Here is a 27,120-nt window from a genome sequence, read left to right as displayed (position 1 = left end):
CCCTCCCGGTTCCCTTCGTATTAGCGTTGAACTTTGTTATTAATTATCCCTTGTAACATTTTGGTTTTATGCTGGTTTTATAACACTCTTGAAGAGTAAATTATGGTCTTCAAGAGCGTTATAAAACTTAAAATGTTACTTGGGTATGGATGAATCTAGGAAATGGATATATAAATAAGATTCTACTGATAGAAAATTTGTGATTTGACCCCATCGATTTGCAGTTGTAGACATAAACAATGAGTTTTCGTTTTAATGAGACTACGAACTAGAAGCTATATATGGAAAAGGTTTTGAAAAACACATTCTACTTAGAACACAAAGGCCCTGTGAAGTTTTGGCCACACGCGAACAAAAAGCGTTCCCGGATTCGTGAACCAGCTAATATGCACCGTAATTTAAAGCGTGAATTCTGGAACACCATAACGTTCCAGAATATGTGACTGTTGTTCCCGAAATATAGTAATTCAAGAAAATCGTTAATCCACCCAATTGCTTTTTATAATTACCTAATTTATTTTGTAAATTTTCCCTCCTTCAGTTTTTATTTGTCACAACTTTTTTATATCATCGGATTTTTACAAAAAAAAATCGATGGAAAAAAAGAGATTCTCAAAAACGAACCACTAGAAACACTGGAAGACAACAAAACAGTGCGTCCAGATAATAAGTGAATCGAGCTTTAGAAAAACTAACAGCAAAATAGTTGCAAAAGAATACATCCGATGTTATTTAAATTCTGGTAATAGAATAGTGATATTCTTGCGTTTACAATAGTTTAAGACATGTTTGGGCTGTGCAACCCTTTTTGCTGGAAATGCAACATTTCAAAACGAATGAACCATCAATCCAAAACGTTAGACTCATAATATAAATTGTTGGAGTGAAGTGCCCGTGCTAGTGCTAGTGCTAGTGCGTTTGAAACAATATTATAAAAGTCGTAAACTTATTACGTAAGCATTTCTTTTTTTTTGTTTTTTTTTGTTTTTGCGATTCCCTCTATCTAATATGTGAAAGTTCCAATGATTTTTTTATTTATCCCGAGCAGCACAAGCCTGACAAAAATGGTTGCAACAACTTGATTGTGACCAAATCTGATCACATATGAAGTTGAAGTAACCCATGTGGAACATTTGTGCTGCTAGGGATATGATGCGTTAGAAAATGATAGAACCACCTCCTTCCCCCCTAAAGGTCTTAAGTAACATATGTACGGCCCCATAGCAATGATTCTTGTACGTCAAACAAGACCGAAAATGTCTGAGAAGCATTTTCTATTTAGGGTTTCTTACCCCATTCCCGGCCTAACTTGCATACGACTGAATTATTTAATTGATATTTATGACAAGAAGCAAATTTTCCTGAATTTTGTGGGCTGTATAATACTGCATTGAGGTTCACTTCTGATTAAAAAATAGCTATCCGTGCTAAATATCGTTCAAAAAAGCTTTTATTTGATTTTAATTAACGAGGTGCAGCACTCATTTCAGTCATAGCGATTTAATTTCCGGCCCACTTCCAAACCAGTTCCAGCCCAAGCAAAATTTCGCTCAATCTCTCAACTTATTACTCTCTTTCTCTCTCGGGACGGTAGAAAATGCGATGTAAACAAAAATATGCACGTTCCACGACAACAAGATGCCAGATGGTATTATTCATAATCATTTTTATTTGGTTGAAAAGATATATTTACTCATCCAAATTTCTTCCGAATACTTAAAAACAATATTTTTTTTACCTTTTGAAATCGAGAGAATTATAAATAACATGATAGCGTCAACGTATTAGACAGTTTTCCTATTAACAATGAAGGATCATTTTCATACTCTTGGCGTTTTGGCAGCACGGTGCGGCAAGAAGTTCTTGGGCCGAGGTGATTTTTGTTCGGTTTGAGGATCCTTTTTTAAAATGTATTCCAATGTGTTTAAATAAGTTCTAGTGAAACGAAAAATTAGGAAGAATTGAAGCGCGTGTGTTTAGAATTATGGTGTGGTGATTGACAGCTTCAAGCAATGTTTCTATCGAGCACTGTGTCGATTTTCAGGTAGGTGTTTATTTGATGATACCGTTTTGTAAAAGTGGAAAGAATCACTTCGGCTCAGTGGTGTGGCATCGGAGAGCGAAATTTTGAAATATACATTTTTGTTTTCTACAATTGGATCAATTAGGAGTAAAACAAGTGGTTGAAAAATATTAAGTATTGTGAAAAATAAATGGGAGACTTTTTAAAAATTATCAATCATGAACCTACGGCTTTCAAACAGTATAAATCATTAGTTTTCTGTGCAGTGAGCCGGGAACCGGGTCCATAGGCCCAGGTAGTGATTTACCCTATTATTAAATTTTCATTTTTTTTTAAAGTTGGACAACGTCTTACCCGAAGGTACTAGGTGTCAAATCAGAAACTAAGATTGGGTACCGTCACGAAATCATGTAAGATTTTGAACGTTAATATAGCCTTTATCTTTTTGATTGATTTTTGAGATTCATATATCAATCGACTCCGCAACTCTCCAGCAATTTGTCAATATAATTAAAACTTTTGACTATTTTTTGAGTAGCAACTACGAATTGTACGGTCATAAAGCTCAAGCTCAAGCTCAAGCTTAATAATTAAAACTTTTGACTATTTACGATAAACTATTAAAAATTTCAATTCTTGACTTACCCAGTAAAAATATCAGAACCAACCAATCCCATTCACGCATTCCTAACACGGACATCAGAATGATATAAGACATCAGAATGATAAGCGCACAGAACGATGGCGTTGGTCATAGCATCGAAGGCGGTGGTTTCCGCATCTATAGTGGTTAAGCGGCAAACTATCGAAATTTCCCTGCATGGTTCTGGATCTGGTTTTGTCGCATGATCAATAAATTGGTTCTTTTCAGGACCACCATTTGTTGTTGTGTGAATAATTTTGGTCAAAGTGCAAATTGACCGCTTTGCGACGCAAAGCTACGCACGTCCGTAGCAGAATCACGAGAGAGAGGCGCGTTGGAGAGAGATGCTACAAATATTTATTCGCATGGATAGCATCAGTGGCAGCCAAGTCAAATTTTCTCAAGATATTTATTTGGTTTTGTTGCAGTTTGTGATTGGGTAGGTATTGAAAATATATCGATTCTAAGGATCACAATTTTGTGGAAGCGAAGGTTTAGCCAAGACGAATTTTGTTTAAAGTGCAAATTATAATCGCTTGGCGACAGCAGAATGTTGCCGTTGGTAGTAAAATCACGAGCGCGTGTCTGAAGGAGAAGCTGCAAAAATGTATTCGCATGGATGGAAATAAAACCTGTGATTCGAGTGATGATGGCAATAATTCTTTTTACTGGAATAGGTTCTTTTCAATCAATTCGAACAATGAATAATAAAAATCAAGTCGGTAATATACCTTACGTTGTCCAACGTCTACCTTGCGGTCGTATCTTGTACACAACCCTACTGATTTTTTGCATTTCTGAGTTGAAATAAAAAACAATATAACGCGTTCAGGGTGACTAGCTTTATCGTTCCCAGAAATAAAATTGAAAATCGATTCTTCATTTTAGGGAAAATCAATAAGAAGTTGAAATATTTTCCACTCAAAAATTACAATTGTTTCATCAATAAATCGAAATTGTTTCAATTATATTCAATAAACAATATTACAGCCATGCCAAGTACACCTACAGCGCATTTTCCAAAAATAGAAACTCATTTCAGCGCGTCCCTAGTCTTCAGTGTCTAGCCTGCTCTTCTGGTGGTAGCATGTAGTCATCCTGCCCTTCGCAACAAATACGAAATGCGACTACAGACCAAGCCACCCACCGCCACAGGGAGAAGCTTCTCCCGAGCAACCGACGAACAAGCATACCCAGATAACTAATTGCATTTCCTTCCCTTTTTTTCTTCTACTCTATCAGGTCGATCTGGAACCAGAGCTGCACATCAACAGCAACCTCGATGCGGAAGGTTCGGAAACCATCCCCCTGTCAGAGGAAATCGTCAACCCGGGCCGGATGAAGCTCGGTCCCCAGGATTTCGAGCTGAAAAAGGTGCTCGGCAAGGGCGGCTACGGAAAAGTCTTCCAAGTAAGTGGGTTGACTGATGTTGGAGAGTTGATGAGATTGGCAGGGTTTCTAATTCATTACGGTGTGCGCGCGGTGCAAACTGCAAACTGCTGGGGCTGTAGTACCATGCACACCTGTGTGGCATTCAAGGACACACGAGCCAGAAAATGCAGTAAATTTCATGCCACGTGCGCACATAACGCCTGTAGAGATGGATTGCTAGGAAATATCGTTGTTATTGGTGAGACGAAAACCAAGTTTGTTGAAGAATAGATGTTGGAACTTTTCTGGTACCACAGAATTACCACAATATTCATCTTAACTAATACCACCTAATACCGAGGTGTAATTTCGTTTAATCTATTTTTATTGAGTCTATTGTGGCACCCTGTTGGTGGCGATAATGATAGATAGTGGATATTTGCGTTGCGTATTTGCTAATGATAATGGCAAAAATGATAGAGTACTGAGGGCTACAATTTAAAAACAAACGCTCTAAACGTACGGTGATAATTTCGATTCCTATTTCGCGTGTATATGCGATTATGAAATCCATGCAGATTCCGTTTTGACAGAACATAGCAACCTGCATCTTCATTTTCCAACATAGCATTGCACCTGATTCAATTGTTGGAGTAACTACACAAATCCATTTCGTACAATTCCGTCCAAGAAAACACAAAACACAACTTTAGAGCAATGTAGCACTATTTTTTCCATTCTTCCACTACAACCGTTATAAGAAAAGGTTCTATTTAACTTGCAATTCAAATATTGTCGAAAGTGTGTGTAAATATGTAGTTTCTTAAATAAAAATATGTAAGATAGTTATTTTTTATTGTAGCAATTACCATGTTGGTGAAACAGATTGTTTACAATTAAAACAAAGGCTAAACTTGTTTTGAAACTTTTTCCATAGCTCATCACCATTGCTATAACACAATTTGTATAACGTTTGACGAATGCGTTTATACTTTTTCGATGTAAACTATCATAATCTTTTTTGTGAACATCAGTAAAACGCAACGCAATAAACAATACAGAGTTCAACGGATTTTGTTATATTTCTTTGTCTTGAAATTGTTTGTACTCTTTTTTTAAATTCTGCATGACTATCTATCTAACGTCAATCAAGAAAAAATCAAACTAGTGGTTGAAATCGAATAGACCCTGTATTGTAAAACCTTAAGTCTTGTCCCATACTATGCATCCGTTTGTATGCGTTTAGTATATGTCATGCAGTTAGCTGCATTAGCGGAATAGATTTCAGAACAACGCCCGCCGGCCGGGGAGTTTATTGATGTTGAATAAATATTAAAAAGTGATAATTATGGTCAACACGCGCGGCCGGCCGAGCTTTGTGTCAGGTTGTGCCGGTTCTGCTTCGTAGAAAGGATTAGCAATAGACTGACTCGAGCGTTTCGCATGCTATGCTCTCGCACTGCACCCAGCCACGTTTGCTCTCCCAACGGGGCTCTGCTGGTGCATTTCAAGTATATTCTAGTGTGGTACCGGAACGGAATAGTCGTTTTCGTCTTAAAATCGAGACGACGCTGACGATACTTTTACGACTAACAGGAAATTGAATAAATTGGCCCCCTGGTGAGTGCGAAAGTGCAGCCTTCGAGCCAACGTTCCTTTTTAATGTTCGTTCGTGAATAGATTGTTTTCCTGAATTAGAGTAATAAAATCACCATAAACAAATGTAGACAACGTGCGAAAAATTTCTCAGTTGTAAATGATTTATTTAAATAAACAATATGTAATGACTTATTTTTATAAGATGCTTGGATGTTTGCTCCAATGTCAATTGATGTGATAGAAAGATTAAAAAAAAAGAGTTGCTGCATCCAATATCATTTTATACTTATACTTTAATCATAGATAATTGCAGTTAGTCAACTGGTGACTACAGTTTGTTGAATGTTAAAACAAATCAAGATTATGTAGACACGATAAGGGAACCTACCCCGGGGCTCGTTGCTTGATAAATTTCTTTTAATACGTTGAATTCATTTTCATGGTTTATTTGCATTTACACAGGATTTTGTTTTTACGATTTTTTTCGCTCGTATTTTGATCGTGTGACTTCAATTTACCACCAAACTCTTCGAAATATGTTTCAAAAATTCAGAATAAATCAAAGAAAAATCACATGATAATTAATGTGCGTTAAACATTGGATAAGTGGCAAATTGAGAAAATGTAAATCGTGTAAAAACAGAATCCAGTGTATTGCAAAATACCTATTTTGTGATTTTTACAATACCAGTGATCTCGAAATACACGCAATTAGTGTTTATATATGGGGAACAAGGATCTCCCAGCCACAGGTGCAGAGTTTTTAGAGATTGATTGAAGAGTCCATCATCATGGAAGTATACATGCAGGTCGGGTGGAGACGCATGGTGCATTGGTGCATCAACTTTTAAATTTGGAACAACTTTTTGTGCAAATTTAATAACTTACTCGATATTGAAGGGACCATCAAGTTAGGGAGGTATCGAGACAGGGAACAAATTTATATTTTTTCCCCAAAATATCAAATACTATTCATTGCATGTAGAAATACGGTTTAAAATCAAGGGAAAGGGTCATTTGGCTGAATAGTTAAAATTGAAGTAAAATGTTCGAATTGAGCATTTAAAAGTGAGAACTGAGAAGTGAGGAATGAGATATTTGAAGTGAGCACAGAAGTGAAAAGCGATAGTTGCGAAATTAGAAGTAGGAAGTGAATTCTGAGGAAAATACAAGTAAAAGGTGAGAAGTGAGGAATGATAATTGGTATGTAAGAAGCGAAATGTTGAGAAGTGAGAATTAAGTGATGCGACATAAGACAGAAAGAAGAAGGAAGAAGTAAAGAAAAAATAAGACAAAAAAGGAAGAAGTAAGAAGGAAAAGGAACACAGGAATAAGGAAAAAGGAAAAAGGAATAAGGAAGAACGAAGGATGAAATCGGAAAGTAGAAGGATGAGAGAAGAAAGTAGAAGGATGAGGGAAGAAAGTAGAAAAAAATACGAAAATAATGAAGGAAGGAAGTAGAATAAAAGAAGAATAAAAAAAAAGGAAGAAGAAAATAGGTAAAGAAAGAAAAAAAAGGAAAAAGGGAGCATGAAGAGGAATGAAGTAAATTGGAATGAATAAGGATTGATTTCTCAATTTCAATGACTAGTCACATTCATATTCTCACTTCTCACTCCTGTTCTCACTTCTCATTTCTCACACCTCACTCTCCTCTTCTCTCTTTCACTTTTCATTTCTCACTTCTCGGGTTAAATTTCTCATTTCTTAGTTTTTTCTCACGTTTCTGTTTGCATTTCTCTTTCTCACTGCTCAATTCTCAGATTCCTGCTTCTCACTTCTTAATTTTTACTTCTCACTTTTTTTAAGCAAGAATGAAGCAAAAAGAAATGGTAAAGGGAAAGGAAAAAGAAAGATAGTAGAAGGAAGAGGGAATGTGGAAAGAAAAATTACACTTAGCATTTTTCATTTTTCAATTCTCGCTTCTTACTTTCTACTTCTTTTTTCTCACCCACTTCTCATTTCTCATTCCTCACTTTCTTCTTCTCCCTTTCACTTTTCTTTTCTCAATTCTCGCTTTTAATTTTTCATTTCTCAATTTTCACTTTTCACTTTTTATTTCTCTCTTCTAACTGCTCACTTCTCAATTCTCAATTCCCACTTTTCACTTCTTAATTTTTACCTCTAATTTCTTTCTAAGGAAGTAGGACGGAGAAAGAATGAAGCAAGCGAAAGAATGTAGAAGGAAGTGAAAAGAAAGTTTAAGAAATAAGGGTAAGGGTAAAGGAAAATGAAAAGAAAGGAAGTAGAAGAAAGAGGGAATTAGGAATAAAAAAAGCTTACTTAGCACTTCTCACTTTTCAAGAATTACTTTTTACATCCCACTTCTTACTTTTCACTTTGCATTCATATTTTGTCAAATTTACACTGAACTGGAGTTTTCACCAGAAATTTTCACTGACTGCTTAGGCAGTAGTGTGATCCGGCTGCCAGGGACGGATTGAGTGAAAATTCGCTAGGCCTGGCAGGAGTGCGGGGGCAGATACCTCTGTGGCACTTCAGAATTAGGGCACACGGAAGTCCCGCTATGACTGGCAGGAGTGTCGGCTCGGGGGGTTGATGCTTCTGCGGCAAATCTGATCTGAGACTTCCGTGTACCCTAATTCTGAGGTGCCACAGAGGTATCTGCCCCCGCACTCCTGCCAGGCCTAGCGAAATTTCACTCAATCCGTCACTGGCAGCCGGATCACACTACTGCCTAAGCAGTCAATAGGAGACATGAAAGGTCTGCCTCGTAGCTGAGGTAGGAGCGGCATAGGAGCCACCAAGGTTCGCCTTCGGCTTGGTAGACAAGTGGTGCCATCCTGTTGCAGGACGGGGTGAACACCATACTGAATGAGGACTGTCTATGTTGTGAGATGTCGGCATGGGGTATCCTGCAGAGTACCTGTAAGACACTTGCAATCATTCGTGCAGCATAAGCAGGTGAGTGTTGGGGCACATGTGGTGCCAGTGTGTCTTGTGCACATGTGGTGCATGGGGAGTGCTAGGATAGTTGAGGCCCATACGTGCACTTGTGTACGTCATGTAGGGGGCGCAATGCCCAATAGTCATCCCCCGAAGTATTGCCTAATTGCGGACCGGGGGAATGACTGGAGAGGAAGGAGTTGGTTTTAGTGGGTCAGGAGTGGTGATCCCATCCCCACACTACCTGTGTTCGCCTCCCCAGGTGTCTGGTTGCAGATTTCCATTACCTACGTTGAAAAAAAAAAGCTTTGAAAAGCTCAACTCGTTCGGTTAGCATCATCGATATTTCCATAGCGAGGATGCTAACCAATCAAGCAAACAATATTTATATTATAGCAAAGTCATGTAACAAATTAAATCGGTTAAGAATTAAGGTTAGGGCAGGAATTAAGTGGCTGTAGGAAATACAAATTCCATCAGCAGTTGCGGCATTATAGTCGAAAGCTAAACATACCCAATCATGGTACCTATCCAAAATCTTGGAAAGGAAAATCTGAGCAACTCTACGCAAGTCAGTCGTCAGTTATGCACTTGTATACAAGTTCGATAAATTTGTTCTCATGGCTTGTAATGATTCGGAACAGTTTTTGCCTTTCTTTTATCGCTTTTTTTTTTTTTTTTTGCTAATTATCTAATACATGCATTCATCTCTTAGACTAGGTGTTCCGTGTTTTCTTAACACTATCATCCTTATTTGCTATCCCGAGTAGAAGAAAATATCTAAATAATATCAAATGTTGATAAGATAGCAAAATGAGATATGGACATGATTGATATAAGAGATAAAAGATCAGACGACAATATCAATATTTTGCACTAAAATATCATGAGGAGATCATATTATGCTATTTGTAATAAGTGATCAATATCATGTGCCATTGATTTGTTCTTATCCATAGCATATCTTGATATTTAAATGATATTTCGATGCAAATTTTTGATATTGTTGCCTGTTCTTTTATCTCTTATATCAATCAAATCCATATCATGTTTTGTTATTTTGTTCATGCCTTCTGCCCGGGATGTTACGCTTTTAGTTATTATTAATACATTTCAATTGCCTCTGGCAGTTAGAATTTTTCCTCTGGTTGAATTGAACCATGTAGGAATTACAATGTTTTCAACTTAAACTAAACTTAACCTATTTTATACTAAGGGTACAAGGAGTTAATCGTTGCAATAGAAGATTGCAACGATTTTTGTCTAATATTGGAAATTATTTTGTTGGACATTTGTTGCAATGTCTCAATATTAGAAATTCTATGAAGTTCATTGGTACTATACCACGGAGGCAACTTCAGAATCATTTTCAAAATTTTATTTTGAATCCTCTGGAGTGCCTTCTTTCTGGTATTGCAGCAACTAGTCCATATTGGCACAGCATACAACATGGCAGGTCTAAAAATTTGTTTGTAAATCAAAAGTTTGTTCTTAAGACAAAGTTTTGATTTTCTGTTATAAGTGGATATATGCACTTAATATATTTGCTACATTTGGCTTGAATGCCTTCAATGTTGTTTTTAAAAATTATTTTTTGATCTAGTAGAAGTCCTAAATATTTAGCTTCGCTACCAATTAATTGGAACCCAATTAATTGGAATCTACGAATGGGACATTATGTCTGCTAGAAGGTTTCAAATAAGAAGCTCTCGGCTTATGTGGGGAAATTATAAGCTAAGATTTGGGAACATTCGGCGAAATTTTCCATTTTCGCAAGTAAGGGGAGAAAATATCCAAACTTTTTTGCAATCTACTACAAATGACACGAAGGCTTCGCCCTTTGGCTGAAAGGCCCGTGTCATCAGCAAACAAAGATTTTTGGTTGTAAATCAGGTAAGTCAGAAGTAAAAATGTTATACAATGTGGACCCCGCTGCCTTGGGGAACACCAGCCCTTATAGGTAATCTATCAGATTTAGTATTCTGATAGTTTACCTGTAGCGAGCGATCTGATAAATAATTTTGGATCAGTTTAATGATGTACAGAGGAAAATTAAAATTCATCAATTTTACAACCAAACCTTCATGCCAAACACTGTCAAATGCTTTCTCTATATCAAGAAGAGCAACTCCAGTCGAATATCCTTCAGATTTGTTGAGCCGAATTAAGTTCGTAACTCTTAATAACTGATGAGTGGTTGAATGCCCATGGCGAAAACCAAATTGCTCATCAGCAAAAATAGAATTGTCATTAATATGAACCATCATTCTATTTAAAATAATCTTTTCAAACAGACGAGCGGCAAAATTTGTTTGTGAATTGTGGTGGGTATGAATTGCTCGACCGGTAACCGGTTTCGAAATTTGAGCGTTTGAAAAATTTCTACCCGTCGAATCTGGGATCCGATTGGAATTTCCCGTCATCAATTTTGCACGGGAATTCAAAACTTTTTTGCGTGAAGGGCATTCCCAGAAATTGGATTTAGGATTGCCCCCACAGTTTGCGCACTTAAATTTATTGGAATCTTCTCTCACAGGACATGCGTCCTTGGCGTGAGAGGTTCCACCACAAATCATGCATTTAGCATCCATGTGACAATGTTTGGTTCCATGACGCCACTTTTGGCACTTACGGCACTGGGTAGGGTTTTGGAAATTTCCCCCAGGCCTGCGGAAATGTTCCCATGTAACACGGACATGAGACATAATACAGGCCTTTTCCAAACTTTTCATATTATTTAGTTCACTTTTGTTAAAATGAACTAAATAAAATTCTTGAGAAATGCCCCTCTGGGAAGTACCAGAATGGGATTTCTTTTTCATCTTAATTACTTGGACTGGTGAAAATCCAAGTAATTGAGAAATTTCAATTTTAATCTTATCCAGTGATTTGTCATCACTGGGGAGACCTTTCAAGACGACTTTGAACAATCGCTCAGTTTTGTCGTCGTATGTGAAGAATTTATGGCGCTTCTCAGTTAAATAGTGAAGAAGACGTTTGCGATCGTCAAAGGATCCCGGCAAAACGCGGCAGTCACCCTTCCTAGCAATCTGAAATGAAGCCTTGATCCCCTGAAGGTTACTCAAAATCTCATTCCGGAAACCAGAAAACTCGGCAACAGATACCACAATTGGCGGAATCCTTTGCTTTTCGCATGAATCGAATCACCTGGGCTAGAGGTATATTCGATTTGCTCAATTTCATCACTAATCAAATCGAACTGATTGCTCAGTTCGATTGGAGAAGAATTATTTCCGATATTAGAGTTAGAAGGAATATCTGAATTTTCCAGCTTCCTTCTATTTTTCCGCGCTTGGGCAGGACGGTCTTGAAACCTTGTTTCTTTGAAGGAAGTGGAGAATTCAGAGACTCCCCTTCCTCTTGTTTTTGTTAATACTCATTGCTGAGCGTGGAGACGTGACCTTCTAAGAGGTTTTTCCCAGAACGGTGTCCCTGCAGGATTACCACCGCTTGTCGGAATTTTACTTCCGCAAACGGGTCCAACGTAAAACGAAGGCACGGGTCCTTGCAAAGATCGTAACGGGATCAGTGGGTACAAATAGCGCTAAGAAGCACCGTTGAAATTAAAATAGCTTCGGGTAGTATTAAAACTTCCTTCCGCAAAGAGAGAAAGAACCGCACAGCACGAAAGCACGATGCGGTCTGATTTCATTATCGCTGTTCGTTATCTACTGAGAGCGATTTCTGCAAACCAACGCTACAACGGACCAGGTGTTCACCGTACAGATATTGCAGAAAGAAATGTCGCGACTCGCGAATACAACGTGCCCACACATCTTCTTTTCATAGACTTCAAAGCCGCATATGATACGATCGATCGAGACCAGGTAACGGATTTCCGATAAACTGACACGGTTGATCAAATGGAAGATGGATTTTTTGAGTACCTTTTGAACAGCAGAGGGTTACGGCAACGTGATGGTCTGTCGTGCCTGTTTTTCAACAAGGTTTCGGAGGGGAAATTTACGAAGGTCAGGAATTGCCACGAGTGCACAATTGCGAAAGTTGTTTTTAACGCTTTTATTCAATAGTACACTGCTTTTTACGCGGATCTTAGGATTTACGCGTTTTTTATACGCCGAGTCTGGAATTTACACGGTGTTCGGAATTTACTCGGATTTTTCGAAAAAGTCGTTTTTACGCGGTTTATTAAAAAAGGTCGGGAGACTCGAGAAAAACGTAAAACATCAATGTTCGATGAAGTAATTTTTCACGCGTTTTTTTATGTACGTTGTTTATTTGTGCGCGTTTTTTTGTATTCACGCGGTACGTATCCCTTGCGTAAAAACTGACTCCACTGTTCTTCTGTTATGCGATTTAGCGTAATGTTGTCTTTCAGACATTTTATCAATAAGATAAAGCGGTTCTTTGGAGGTATTCAGCTTAATTATCGATCCTTCGATGTTTTCTACTTTACAAATACAAGGTTTGTGTTCTCACAAAAGTTGTAGCAAACCTTCTCCTGAAAAAACGAGGACGCCAAGTCCGTAATTCCATTACTTTTCAAAATGTATTACTTTTTATGCCAACAAGTTTTAAAAATGTTCACCATATAAGCATTAGAGTGGGGCACAGTTGTATGGAAAAACGCAAACTTCGTCCGATCAAGTGAGATCAAGGTTTTTCTGAATCGTTTTGGGACCCCAATCAACTGTGCAAAATATAGGCTCGATTGGTCGCAACCTCGCATGCCGCATCGCGTTTCAAATTTACATGGAGATTAGTATGGGAAAACGTTTTTTTTACATTTTTGCTCTTAGCGGCTTCAATTTATCGTCAATCACGTGACTCAAAACGTTAGCATATAGTCTGGAAGATGCCGAAAGACTTTACCGAAGAAGGTACGTAGCTGGAAGGTCTACAAAAAATGTTATTACGTTTCGAAAATTTATTGTTCAAACCATATGCAAGAAATCAATGTTTTTGCCAGCACTACCGGACAACCTATGATTCAAGACAAAATTTTCAAAACGACTTATCTGCTTTTGTAAACAAAGATTCAAACGACGATTTGACGAATCTGATAGCTCTCCCACGCAAACTAACACCATCAATAGGTAGCTGAAGGTTTCCGCTACCTGTTGATGGTGTTGGCTTGCGTTGGAGAGCTATCAGATTCGTCAAATCGTCGTTTGAGTCTTTGTTTACAAAAGCAGATAAGTCGTTTTGAAAATTTTGTCTTGGATTGTCCGAGGGCAAAACCCATCTTCCTTCTTGTCGGATTTTTTTCTTTGTGAAATTATTCCAGATAGCTCCCATTATCTCTAAAGCCCTACCCGATCAAGAATGCATAACAAAATTATAACAAGGGGAGTTATTTATTTCAGAAAAATAATGTAACAAAATGTGTTATAAAATTGGCTGGTTAGTTGTTAAAATAACAAAAATTATATCAAAATTCCCTCTAGCCGTAACATAATTATATCAGGGGTGGTTATCTTCATTTCAACATTATAACAACCGTTGAAATGATTATGAGGTACAAAAATTTACTTTCATGGTAATTGCCTACATCACGTATAAAAATGTGGTACGCTACAACGCCGGATTTCCATCCATAATGTAGGAAAATAATTTTGTACTAGCTATTATCATCGAACATTGATTCAAGTTATACTGGAGGTGATTACCTCCACTTTTTTCCAATATCAAAAAATGTAGGCAATTATTTCGTGTAAATATACATAACTAATGTTGTTATAATTTTGATATGAAATAAAACTGGCCGAAGACATATTTTTATCGAATTATCTAATTATAACACACGTTGTTTTAAATAACAACCATTGATAGAATTGAGTTATAATTTTGTTATGTATTCCTGATCGGGTATTAGATCAATTATTTTGAAATAACATTCAGTTAAAATATTAGTCTACGTAGTACGGCAGTGCTGGCAGAATAAACGATTTTAGCATATGGTTTGTACACTCAATGTTCGAAGCGTTATAACTTTTTTCGTGGACGTTCCAGCAACGTGCCTTCTTCAGCAAAGTTTTTCGGCATCCTTTGGGTTATACTTTAACGCAATGTGCCACTTGGTTAACAATGAACTGAAACCTCTAGTAGTAGAAATGCAAAAATATACGTTCTCCCATACTAATTTCCATACAAACTTCAAGCGCGATGCGGAAAGCGAGGAAGCAACCAATCGGTCGCAAATTCTGCACAGTTGTTCAGGACCCAGAGTGGCTTCGAAAAACCATTGATTTGAAAAAATGACCATGACGCCCCACTCTAATAAGCATACAGGCATATGGAGACGCAAGGTACATTGTTTTATCAACTTGTGACTACATTTTTTGTGCCTTTAGCTTCTATCAAACTTAACGTTCCCACATAACCGCGCAGTGACCACAAGTAAGTTGTTTTTGAGCAATTTTTTTAAAGCACCAACAGTAGATAATTACACTGTCAGGGTTGTTACGGAGATCCTGAAATATTTCCGCGCCGAATCCGCGCCGACCAAAAATCAAATGCGCGTATTTCCGCGCGACATGAAATCCATTCCTCGCCAAATCCGCGCGACTCAGAACTAAATTCTAAGCAAATACAATATTCTTATTCAATTCATACATTCCAACTGGAACTTGGCCTGCTTCTTAACTTAGTATTCTATTAGCATTTCCTCTACATACTAAGTAACTCGCAGTTAGTATTACAACCACTTTATATGGCCCAACCACTTTATATGGCCCACTACAAGTATTGCAGCTAAGTGAACAAAACTAAACAGCCAAAACTATTTCAATAAGCATTACTTTTAAAATTAGGTAATGGCTTTGGCATGTTTTGTTCGGTTATGGTTAGTTGATTTTTTGTCGATTGAACCAAGATTTTTTTATGTACAGGTTATCCGACTTCGTCAGTAGATGGGAATAACCAGCGCGGAAGGGGGAACATACATTTTCAGTGCAAAACGTAAACAAACGAGCATAAATTCCATACAATAATCCAAGATGGCGAGTTGGGGATATTGACAAGTCGGATAACCTGTATACATAAAAAAAAATCTTGGATTGAACTTTATAAAGTTACATTGATACATTGATGTACAATAAAATGTTCAGGTCAGATTTGATCATAATTGATTATAGATAAACTTGGCAAATAATTAAAAAAAAAATCTGCCAACACCGTAATTTCTTCTGAATTTCTTCTTTGTTATTGATCACAAGACAAACTTGCGTAGAGATTAAGAGATTAGACAATGCAGCTCCGGTTTTCGGTCCGGCATTCGTATTAAGAAACAAATAATACAAAATATAACATGGTTGTAACATTTTTAAACCGTGCTGGAATTTCAGCCAAAATTTCATAGAATATTTGCGAAAACTCCTCCGAGAATTTCTGCAGAAATTCATTATTCGTGTGCAGATTCATCCCAGCAATTGCTGTGGTTAATCCTCCGGGAATTCTCACGGAAATAAAATACCCCCCTTTTGCTCTTTGATCTGCTGCAGAAGTCGCTCAACAATTGTACAAAAGCTTCCCTGGGAAATTATTCGGAAATTCGTTTAGGAATTTTGACGTAAGTTCAAGTAAATTCTTCAAAAGCAACCTACGGAAAATCTTCAAAGCCTACTTGCGAAAATCTCTTCACGAATTCCTGCGGAAATCGCTCTAGAACTTTCTGCAGAAATTGAAGAAAATTCGCAGACATTCCTCGATTTTGGTTCGTCAGAGAGCATCTTTTGGATGGCCAGAGTCTCGTGGTACACGGTACAGAGAAACAGAAGTAATGAAGACTTCATCAAGCTTAATATGGACACAAAATTACACTTGTTTAAAGATTCTAAATACAGTGCCTAAATACACTAAATTTATGGAAAGATATATGTTCGCTTCAAAAACAAACTTTATATGGAAGCACTGGCACTTATCCTTAATCGTTTTGATCGTAGCAAATTGAATTCGACGGAGTTTTTTTCCCATTTTCTCCTATTGGAAATTGGACGGATCAGACTACGGGCTCTAATATTATGGCCTAAATACTTTATATGCAAAAACGCCTATAAACAATCACTTTTTTCTGACACTTATCTTAAACCGATCCGCTTGCAACAAGTTGCGGTTGATGGGGATTCTGACAATTAATTTAATTGCATGTAAATAAGGAGTCTCATTTGCCTATCAGTGACATTTTTTACCAGTGTCAATTGCATCTACACCTTCAAAGTGGATTTCAAGGTTTATATTTTGGACTATGTACCTGGGTACTGCGGATAGAGCCGCTTTTCTGCTCTCCAGCGAGTAGAGGGATAGTTTGAAATAACTTCCATGAGCAAAATTATTTCGCAGTTACTTACCTGTGAAACATTTCCCATTTTTTGAATTTCTCTTTCCATGCTGCATGAGGGCGATCAAATGCGCGAGACTCAACATGCCTTTATGATGGTTTACTTACATTCCTACTAAAAACAGCTGTTTAATATCTTGAAATTTCGTAACAAGTGCTTTTCAAATTCAATAGCATTTTTAGTAATTTTCCACTCGAAATATAATGTGAAAATATTTGTAACAAAGAATACAAAACTCAAACTAAGATTATTTTTATATTTTTCACAAATGATAACAATGCTTATCAATATTCATTGGCGTAACTACCTCGGATGCCTAGGGGGGGCTATAGCCCCTTTATATTTTTTCTCTTTTTGAAAATTCTCGAACATTTTAACATCTCATCAAGTTATCAGCGGTAATGTGACAAATGCAGTCCAACCACGTAAGGCAATTGCGGATCAATCACACTCATTCATATTATTCTCTTTTCTCAAGCACGTGCACGTGTGCACGTGTGAGCAACAACTCACAGTCTGTGTTTAATTGCGCTCGACTAGCGTCAGGCAGTGGATATATTTGCATACTTCATAAATATTCTATCTATCTCAAATGAAAAAAAAAATAGTGCAAATTTACATGGATTCCGCCGAGAATCTTCCAAGAATTCTGATGAGAATCCTTTAGTGATCCTGAATGTTCCAGAATGTTCCAGGGACTCCGACGGGAATCTCTAGATATTTCGACATGAATCCTTCAAGAATACCGATGGGAGCCTCCAGGGATCATGAAGGGAATCTACCAGAGATTTCGGAGGGAATGTTTCAGTAATTCCAACGTAAAAATTTCAAGGACTCCAACGAGAATGTACCAGGGATCCTTCACCCTCCAGGAATTTCGACGGGAATATTTCAGGAATTTGAAGGGGAATATTCCAGGGATTTCGTCGAAAACCCTCCAGGAATTCCAATATGATGGTTCCAGGTATTTCATGAGCAATGTTCCAGGGATGAAGACGCATATCGTCGAAGGATTCCGAAGCAATCCGTCGAAGGACTTCGAAGCAAATCGTCGAGCGACTCCGAATTAATCCTTCAGTTATTTCGAAAAGAATCCTCCAGTGATCCCGAAGGGAATCCCTCAAGGATGTTGACGCAAATCGTTGAGGGATTCCGATGCAAATCATCAAAGGATTTCGAAGCAAATCGTCGAATGGTTAAACAAAAATTCATTAAGGGACTCGGAACAAAATCTATGAGAAATTCTGAAGCAAACCGTCGATGTATTCCGAAACGAAACGTCGAATGATTCTGAAGGAATTCTTCGCGGGATTCCGAAGCTAATCGTCAGCCGGATTCCAACGCAGATCATTTGAAAAACGCCGAGAGACTCCGAATTAAATCTTCAAAGGATTACGAAGCAAATCGCCGAAGGATTCTGATTTGTCAAGGAATTCCTAAACCAATCTTAAAACGAATCTGCAGATATTCCGGAGCGAGAGATTCTAAAGCAAATCCTCCATGGATTTTTCACAGATTCCCAAGGGTATTGCTTAACAATACTGGAAAGAATCCAGTAGGAATTCTTCTGGATTACGATTGGAATACTTCGATGAATCCGAAAAGAATTCTTTAGAGATTGAAGTGAGAATTCTTCTCGGATTCTGATGAGAATCCTTCTCGGATGCTGATGGGAATCTTTCTCAGAATTCAGAAACAAGCTAATTTTTCTTCCACTCGACAGACGTTGTCCTGCATAGTAGGCGAAAATGCGCGTTGTGAACTACCCATGCGAAATTTCCATACGGTTCTTAATTTTAGTTTTTCACGATTTGTTCCACCTTATTCGCGATTTTTGCTTGAGAAAATATCATATAAACCCGTCGGAAGTGATAACGAACATACTTGCCGAAGAAATGAAGAAAATCCATCCAGCCGTTTTCGAGTTATGCGGATACGAACACAGACCATTTCATTTTTATATATAAGACTAGTTGACCCGGCAGACGTTGTCCTGCATAGTAGGCGGAAATGCGCGTTGTGAACTTCCCATGCAAAATTTCCATACGATTCTTAATTTTAGTTTTGCACGTTTTACTCCATCTTACCCGTGATTTTCGCATGGGGAAATATCATATAAACCCGTCGGAAACGATAACGAAAATATCTGCTGAAGGAATGAATAAAATCCATCCAGTCGTTTTCGAGTTATGCGGATACGAACACAGACCATTTCATTTTTATATATAAGACTAGTTGACCCGGCAGACGTTGTCCTGCATAGTAGGCGAGAATGTGCGTTCCGAACTGCCCATGCAAAGTTCGCATAGGAATCACAATTTTAGTTTTTCACGATTTGCTCAACTTTACTCGTAATTTTCGCATTAGGAAATATCATATAAACCCGTCGGAAACTATAACGAATGTTTCTGCTGAAGAAATGAAAAAAATCCATCCAGCCGTTTTCGAGTTATGCGGATACGAACACAGACCATTTCATTTTTATATATAAGACTAGTCGACCCGGCAGACGTTGTCCTGCATAGTAGGCGAAAATGCGCGTGCAAAATTGCCATACGAATCTTCATTTTAGTTTTTCACGATTTACGCAACTTTATAGTAATTTTCGCATGAGAAAATATCATATAAACCCGTCGGAAACTATGACGAATGTAACTGCTGAAGGAATGAAGAAAATCCATCCACCCGTTTCCGAGTTATGCGGATACGAACACAGACCATTTCATTTTTATTATATAGAAGAAGACTAGTTGACCCGGCAGACGTTGTCCTGCATAGTAGGCGAAAATGAACGTTGAGCACTGCCTATGTGAGATTCCCATACGAATCTTTATATCAGTATTTCATTATTTACTCAACCTAACTAATGATTTTAGACTGAGGAAATATCATATAAACCCGTCGGAAGCTATAACGAATGTAACTGCTGAAGGAATGAATAAAATCCATCCAGCCATTTTCGAGTTATGCGGATACGAACACAGACCATTTCATTTTTATTATATAGATATGATAGATTGAATATGAGAGATAACTCTATAGCTATATGTTGAAAACTGATATCACTGCTAACTAACTTATCAAATCCTAGGGGGGGCTAATTTTTTTCTAGGGAGGGCTAAGCCCCCTAGCCCCCCCTTATTTACGCCAATGTCAATATTAGATATGAAACGAACATAACCATAATCTTCAATATTTGGCTCCGGCATAAATAGAAAGTTTTGGCTTCAGATTGACATCCAAATCGATTCTATTCGTACCACCCAGCTATGTACGTATGTTAAAACAGGATCGTATTTTCGGGTCTCGAAACTCTAAAACATTCTTGGTACATACTATCAAAACCGGGTTTTTGCAAGTCTCAATTTCACACTAAACTTTTTCAAGAGTTTGCGGGGACTTTTCTGAAAAGCTTTTATTATTGGCAGTCAATTTCTAACTGAACAACGGAATGAAGAACTGGACACCGTAACCAGACGTCACGGTAATGATGATTGGAAAATCTAACTGAGCATATTCTTGATTATATTGTTTCAATTGAATGCTTCCTATCAATGTAAATTCATCATTAAATTGAAATAATTCTTGCTGTCTGCACCATTGGTAATCTTCTTTAAACAGTAATTCATTTAAGAACTGCTAACTTACGTTCCCGATATTTAATTTCTCTGCCTGCCGTTAAGTATCAGTAGGGGTGATCGGGGCAATATGGGCCACCTAAGGAAATCGTTCCGAAAAGCGCCGAAAAGCTCAAAAAACATCGTTTAAATGTAGTTGACTTATACTAGAGAATGTTACCTTTCATATTACGTCGATGAATGACGAAAAATGCGTTTGGAAATTGTTGGAATGCACTTTTGAAAATGTATTGATTTCAATGTGTGTTCCCGACTATACTGGGGCAATATGAGCCACCATTTGGGGCAGTATGGGCCACCCATCCAAAACCTTTATTTAGGCGAAAAAGTATCGTAATATGGAAGAATATGATATTCCTACAATAGTTGTGAGTATTCCATACCAAATAAAATTAAAAAACCGCACAACACCGGACTGAACCGATTTGTCACTCTTCACCGTTTGAACAGCCACATTTCATTGACCAATTGATCATTTTTTCTGTTTCAATCGCAGTAATGCGCTGTTGTAATTTTTCCGTAATGAATCTTACATATATGATAATATTCTTGTATTTGACTACTGAAATTTGAACTTGTTCGCATTTTAAGGCCTGATATCTTGCTCTGTGCAGGTATGCCCATATTGCCCCATAGAGACCGGTTTTGGGAAAAAAAAGTTTTATGATAAATTCAGATTTGTATCAATACAAACATGTGTGCACAATATTCAATTTTAATATATGTTTTGATTGTGGTGTGTTTTTGACCTGTATTTTAATCAGTTTTGTGTCAAAACCTTATTTATAAACTTCAATTCTTATAATAATTTTGCCTATGCAGCGAAAATGTACATTTTCAAGTATATTTTCATGTTTGAATTAAATTTTAATGCGGTTTTCACGTTGATGCATATGTGGAGCATCCTCTTAAAGATCATATAACTTTTACATGATAAAACTAGTCAATAAGCTCAAAATGAGGGTGGCTCATATTGCCCCGTATGTTCATATTGCCCCTACTACCCCTATAATCCGCAAGCCTTGTGCTGAACGAACATAAATACCAACATATCCCGAGTAGACGAAAATAGCTCAATCATATCAAATGTTGATAAGATAGCAAAATGAGATATTAAGATGATTGATATAAGAGATAAAAGATCAGACGACAATATCAATATTTTGCACTAAAATATCATAAGGAGATCAAGTTATGCTATTTGTAAGAAGTGATCAATATCATGTGCCATTAGTTTGTTCTTATCCATAGCATATCTTGATATTTAAATGATATTTTGGTGCAACTTTTTGATATTGTTGCTTGTTTTTTGTCTTTTATATCAATCAAATCCATATCAAGTTTTGTTATTCTGTTCATGGCTTCTGCCCGGGATTCGATAACATTTTTTGGAAGTCTTCTTATAGATTTTCGCGGCACTGACAGTGAGGGAAAAATAGTAATCCCTCACCAGGCCTTTTTTCTTTCCCGTAAAATGATTTCTCGGCGAAAATATGCATGTGAGTAAGCATCTTCTGCTCATGAGTATAAGATGCCTGCCAGAGTAAACGCTTCAACGCGACGCCGCGCGAAAATTGCACACAAAGGAGACCCGCAAACAGTGAAGCCGAAAGTACCAAACGAACCGTCAAACGCGGTACCAAACGAGCAAAGTAAACAAACATTACCAATCGGTACTAAATGCAAGATAGGTATTGTTATCAACATTATAGAAATTATAAAAAAGTTTGAAAAGTTCAGTATTTGAAGATGTTTTCAGAGTTCTCATAGCAAATTTATATATGGTTTTGCCTTTCTCGTACAACAAAGTTGTACCAGAAGGCTATAATTTCACTCCAAAAGTGAGTATGCGTGTAGCCCAGAAATATTTTTTTTGTTAAACGCGTTTCATATAGAAGGGCTTCACAGATTCGAGTGCAACTGGTTTCATTCGACGGAGCAAATTTCCTAGTTGGACACTATTGTTTTTGTTTTTTAATAAATCAAGCAGTTTGAATTATATTTTTATTTTTTAATCAACAAAAACACAAATGCACATTGAATCATTAATAATTTTAGCCGTGGCGCAACCCACGGTAACCCACGGTGAGAATTTTTAAGCAACGTACTAGAATTGCACCAAATCTTTTTATCGCCGAAATGTAGGCAATAAGCACTGCATTTACAACATTAATTCGAATTCAACATATTGAATCGAGAAAGGCATCATCACCACCGGTGGATAAATTTGGGTTTTTAATCATATTTATTGTTGAATATAAGGAAATGGTGCTAAAGAAGAGAAATATGTAGTTGGAGCAAACGAAATAACTGCTCACACTGAGAGTCACTTCAAGTTCTCACAAATTTTTATGTTGCCGATTGCACAGATTTTTTTGTCTGCTGGCCGTGAAGCCAGAATTGCTTTCATTCTCTCCGCGTGTCTCTATATAATACCATCGTCTCTGGTCAAATCGTATGGGCGCTTCGCTTTGCACTTCGCATCTACTCTGGCCGCACCCTAAGTGAGCATTACGATCGCTGGTAGCAGTCATTAAAAAAACTCTCCCAGTTTCCTGGACATACTTGATACTTGATGGGCTACAGCCAGGAATCAATATTCGAGCAACGCCTAACAATATACTCTTTGTCATCAACGGAGTTTGTTACTGACAAACGCACCTAGCGACAAACCTTTATCAGAACCCGAACACAATATGACAAGAATCATTTGCCTTGCATGCTCTGATATCTCCGAAAATACGCTGGTAATTTTGTAATCATTGTTCGATTCTCGAATATTTTCATAATAGCTGAAACTTTGATAACATAAAACCGAAATTTTCACTAGAAATAATGCATAATAACGGGATGAAAAGTTAGCAACAAGATTGTCTTCTTTTTTGTTGCTGACAAAAATTTTCGGATCTTTGTCATTATTATCTCCGACAAAAACAAAGCTTTGTCGTTGGTTCTCTTTTGTCGCTTGTTTCGCAGGCGCATTCGAAAAAAAAATGATTCCCTGGCTACAGCCCTTCGATGAACCTACGCCGAATGAAGTTTCCTTCTCCACTGGACTCGATCCTGGGCCAATCGCTTCCAGTCGCCCTGAACATTGAGCGCCCTCAGGTCCTCTTCAACTGCAAAAATCCATCGTATACGCGGCCTTCCACGAAGCCTGCGGCCTCTTCCGGGTTCTCTACTAAATATTATCTTCCCTTGGCGTTCTTCCGGCATACGAACAACGTGACCAGCCCACCGTAGTCTGCCGTGTTGTATAAGCTTAATAATATCCAGCCCTTTATACACCTGGTACAACTCGTGATTCATGCGACGCCGCCAGATACCGTTCTCCTATTTACCGCCGAGTATTGTCCGCAGCACCTTACGCTCAAACACTCCAAGAGCTCTCCGATCAGCCTCCTTTAACGTCCATGTCTCATGGCCGTATAAAGCCACCGAAAGAATCAGAGTAGTATACAGCGCGAGTTTCGTTTTCGTTTGCAGACTACGGGACTTAAGCTGGTTACGAAGTCCGTAATAAGCCCTATTCGTAGCTGCGATACGCCTTTTCACCTCGCGGGTATCATCATTATCGCACGTCACTAGAGATCCAAGGTACACTAATCCTTCTACAATTTCAAATTTTTCACCATCCAGCACCACTCCACTACCACCACCACTAATGAACCCACGTTGATTGCCAGCGATCATGTACTTTGTTTTGCTGGTATTGATCGTAAGTCCAATCCTCGCTGCCTCCCTCTTAAAAGGTACAAAAGGCTCTTCCACGGCACGGCGATCAATGCCGATTATATCGATATCGTGCGCAAATCCCAGGAGCATATGCGATTTTGTGATAATGGTACCGCTTCTTTGCACACCAGCTCTCCTAATCGCTCCCTCGAGCGCTATATTGAACAGTAGATTCGACATTCATGGACATACTGTTCAAAAAATTCAGTCTCAGTACATCAGATTTGCTGGATGGTAATGCGTCATCCGTTTTTCTACACGCAATTCCACGCATCAAAAGCAGAAAATGGTTGGAAGTAAAGTTGTAACAGCTAAATACGGCAATCTCATCTCCTCATCACTTGCTTCCCATACTGTCAGATTGACAAGCCTGTTCACGTTTTCTTATATCAGAGATCATCTAAACTACGTGTTATCTTTCCCCAACAGATTTGTAAGGTTCATCTTGAATAATCAATCAGAAACTGACAAATATCTCGGAATTACAAAGAAATTGACAAGGTGAAAATGGGTGTCCATGTCCTTCAATAGGCATGTTTTGAGAGTATAATACATGCCGTTCAATAAGGGCTTGGACATATCCGAAGAATAATGTTAAAAGCCTTCAAACGTAAGCTTTGTTCTCAGCAACATTTGCTAATAAAAATAAAATCCCATCAAGAAAGACATAAAACTAATTTACAAACAAACATCCTTAGATCTAGCAATTTATTATTAAGTTTACGTCTAAAACTAAATCCGCGCCAAAAATAAATCCGTGAAAATCACGAAATTTGCGTAGTTGTAACAACCCTGCACTGTACTACGTCATTGTTACAAAATGCTACTATGTAGTACTTTTTTATCGCGATGTGTAAAACTACCGTTCGTGTGTGATTTATGGTTCTACTCATATCTTCTTTACGACAAATTCCAACATCTTTGAAATTGGAAATGTATAAGCCGTGTATTGCTTATATATACTGACGAAAGAACGTTTAAAAAATATGAAGATGAATCGTATAATAGACTAGCTTCAATGATTGATAAAAATATTTTGTATTGGTTTCTGTAGCACCAATCAAAAAAATTCTATTATTCTGCCCAAGTTTTCGTTTAGCAGATTTAATTGAATTGTAGGTATGAAATAACATAACATGATTTCAGTTTTCCTTTTACTAACAAAATATCACTAATCAGCTAAAAACCCGCTTGGTGCGGTTTGACTGAACCCCGACAATATATGACTGAAGAACAGCCTTCCTTGGTTCTACAAAGTCCTATAGGATTTATTTCGAGCTTAGAGACGCATTTTATCGTTTTCAAATCTGATCTATTTATGTATTTCTCTAGTCTTACTTCCGTTCAAAAGAACATGTTTCACACCACGTTAATTTTTACATCTGAAGTCAAGTCAAGTACGAAACACAGTAGATGACTTTACTTTTGAGATCGAAGTATTTGTCTGTAACGGTACAAAGTACTGTATGTAGTACTAACTCATTTTATGGCAAGTGAAAACATTCCACTAAACAAATTTTAAAACAGTTTTCTATTTAATAAATAACTAGAAATGCTGATAACTGCAATAAGTTAAAAGTTCCATTAAGGAACAAAGCGCCATGTAAGTTGGAGAGAAATGTTGGGATTCGTTTATAATTGGCGTCTCATCCCTAGATATTTTGAATCACCACTCTCAATGATTAAACGCACGAGGAAATGACCTACTTGTGCACTCGTAAATCTTTTCAATAATATTACATATACAATATTAAACATCTATATGTAGTTGGTTTATTGCATACCACCTACACTCTATGGTAGCAATTAAATTGATTAGGATAGGCATTGGTGTCCATCTCTGCACAACTTCGTTTTATTCTAGCAAAACTTATCTCATGCAGAATCGTTAAAATGCCCATACGATTACTGACCGATGAACAAACGGCGTGAAGGAATGTATCAGCTTAGTGCATATTTTATTAATTGCTGTGGGATTTATGACCCACAGCGCGGACGTGAAATCTACCGCACCGACTCCCGTGCGACTGTTTTGTCAATTCAACGCATATTAAACTTGCTTTTTTTTTTCAATTAGCTTGTTTGTAAGTGGGGAACTGTGATTAACGAATTGTCCAGGCCCAGCTATTTGTAAAGCATGTGAACAGGGGTTCGGAATATTGATAACTGTAATGACCATCTATCGATTATGGGTTATCAGGCTGATAACAGTTATTAACACATTGTTCGGAAGTTGATAGACAAAGTTAATAATCAGGTGCTTAGCTAATATTACGATGATATTGTACAGTCAACTTAGAGTGGTTCAAATTTTGTCTTGTTAGCTACACATTGCATGCTTAAATAAAATTATTATGTAAACCTTCCTCCTGAAATAATTTTTGATCTTATTTGCCAATTGAATGTTTTGCTAAAAAAATTGTGAAAATGTTAGAAACTTTTTAGAAAGGAATTCTCCTAGACTCCTAGTAGATTGCATCTACTGACTGATGTATCTCTTTATACTTTTTAATAATAATGATACAGAACGGCTTGCTCTATGCAATGCACTATAATAGTCGCGATGATTCTCATCAGGTACAAAAACAATTATGTCCTTGGTGTTGCGTATAACATTTGAAATTATTTAAAAGAAATTACATGAGATTAGTAATTTTTAAGTAAGTAATAAATTTTAACACTTGTATAACTTTCTTCCCTTTTCTCGATTTCCTCCCATAGGTTCGAAAAACTACCGGTGCCGACTCAAACTCCTACTTCGCCATGAAAGTGCTGAAAAAAGCGTCCATAGTTAGGAATCAAAAAGACACAGCCCACACACGTGCGGAACGGAATATCCTGGAAGCAGTGCGGGTTCGTATAAATCGTAGTTCGCCCATTCGA

The 27,120-nt window shown here is 37.5% G+C and overlaps 1 protein-coding gene across 4 annotated transcripts in view; it reads left to right on the top strand.

Annotated features, from left to right (window-relative positions):
- Window positions 1-27,120, top strand: part of LOC134208681 (ribosomal protein S6 kinase beta-2) — a 172,685-nt gene that overhangs the window by 119,522 nt on the left and 26,043 nt on the right. For all 4 annotated transcript variants that reach the window (XM_062684477.1, XM_062684475.1, XM_062684478.1 and 1 more), the window contains 2 exons: window positions 3,909-4,076; window positions 26,959-27,090. In XM_062684477.1, coding sequence (XP_062540461.1) covers window positions 3,909-4,076; window positions 26,959-27,090 — 300 coding nt within the window. The remainder of the gene's footprint in view (window positions 1-3,908; window positions 4,077-26,958; window positions 27,091-27,120) is intronic.

Source organism: Armigeres subalbatus, chromosome 2 (assembly GCF_024139115.2).
Source record: "Armigeres subalbatus isolate Guangzhou_Male chromosome 2, GZ_Asu_2, whole genome shotgun sequence".
NCBI classification, from domain to species: domain Eukaryota; kingdom Metazoa; phylum Arthropoda; class Insecta; order Diptera; family Culicidae; genus Armigeres; species Armigeres subalbatus.
Note: the sequence above shows the minus strand (reverse complement) of the source record. Positions and strands in the feature narration are given on the sequence as shown.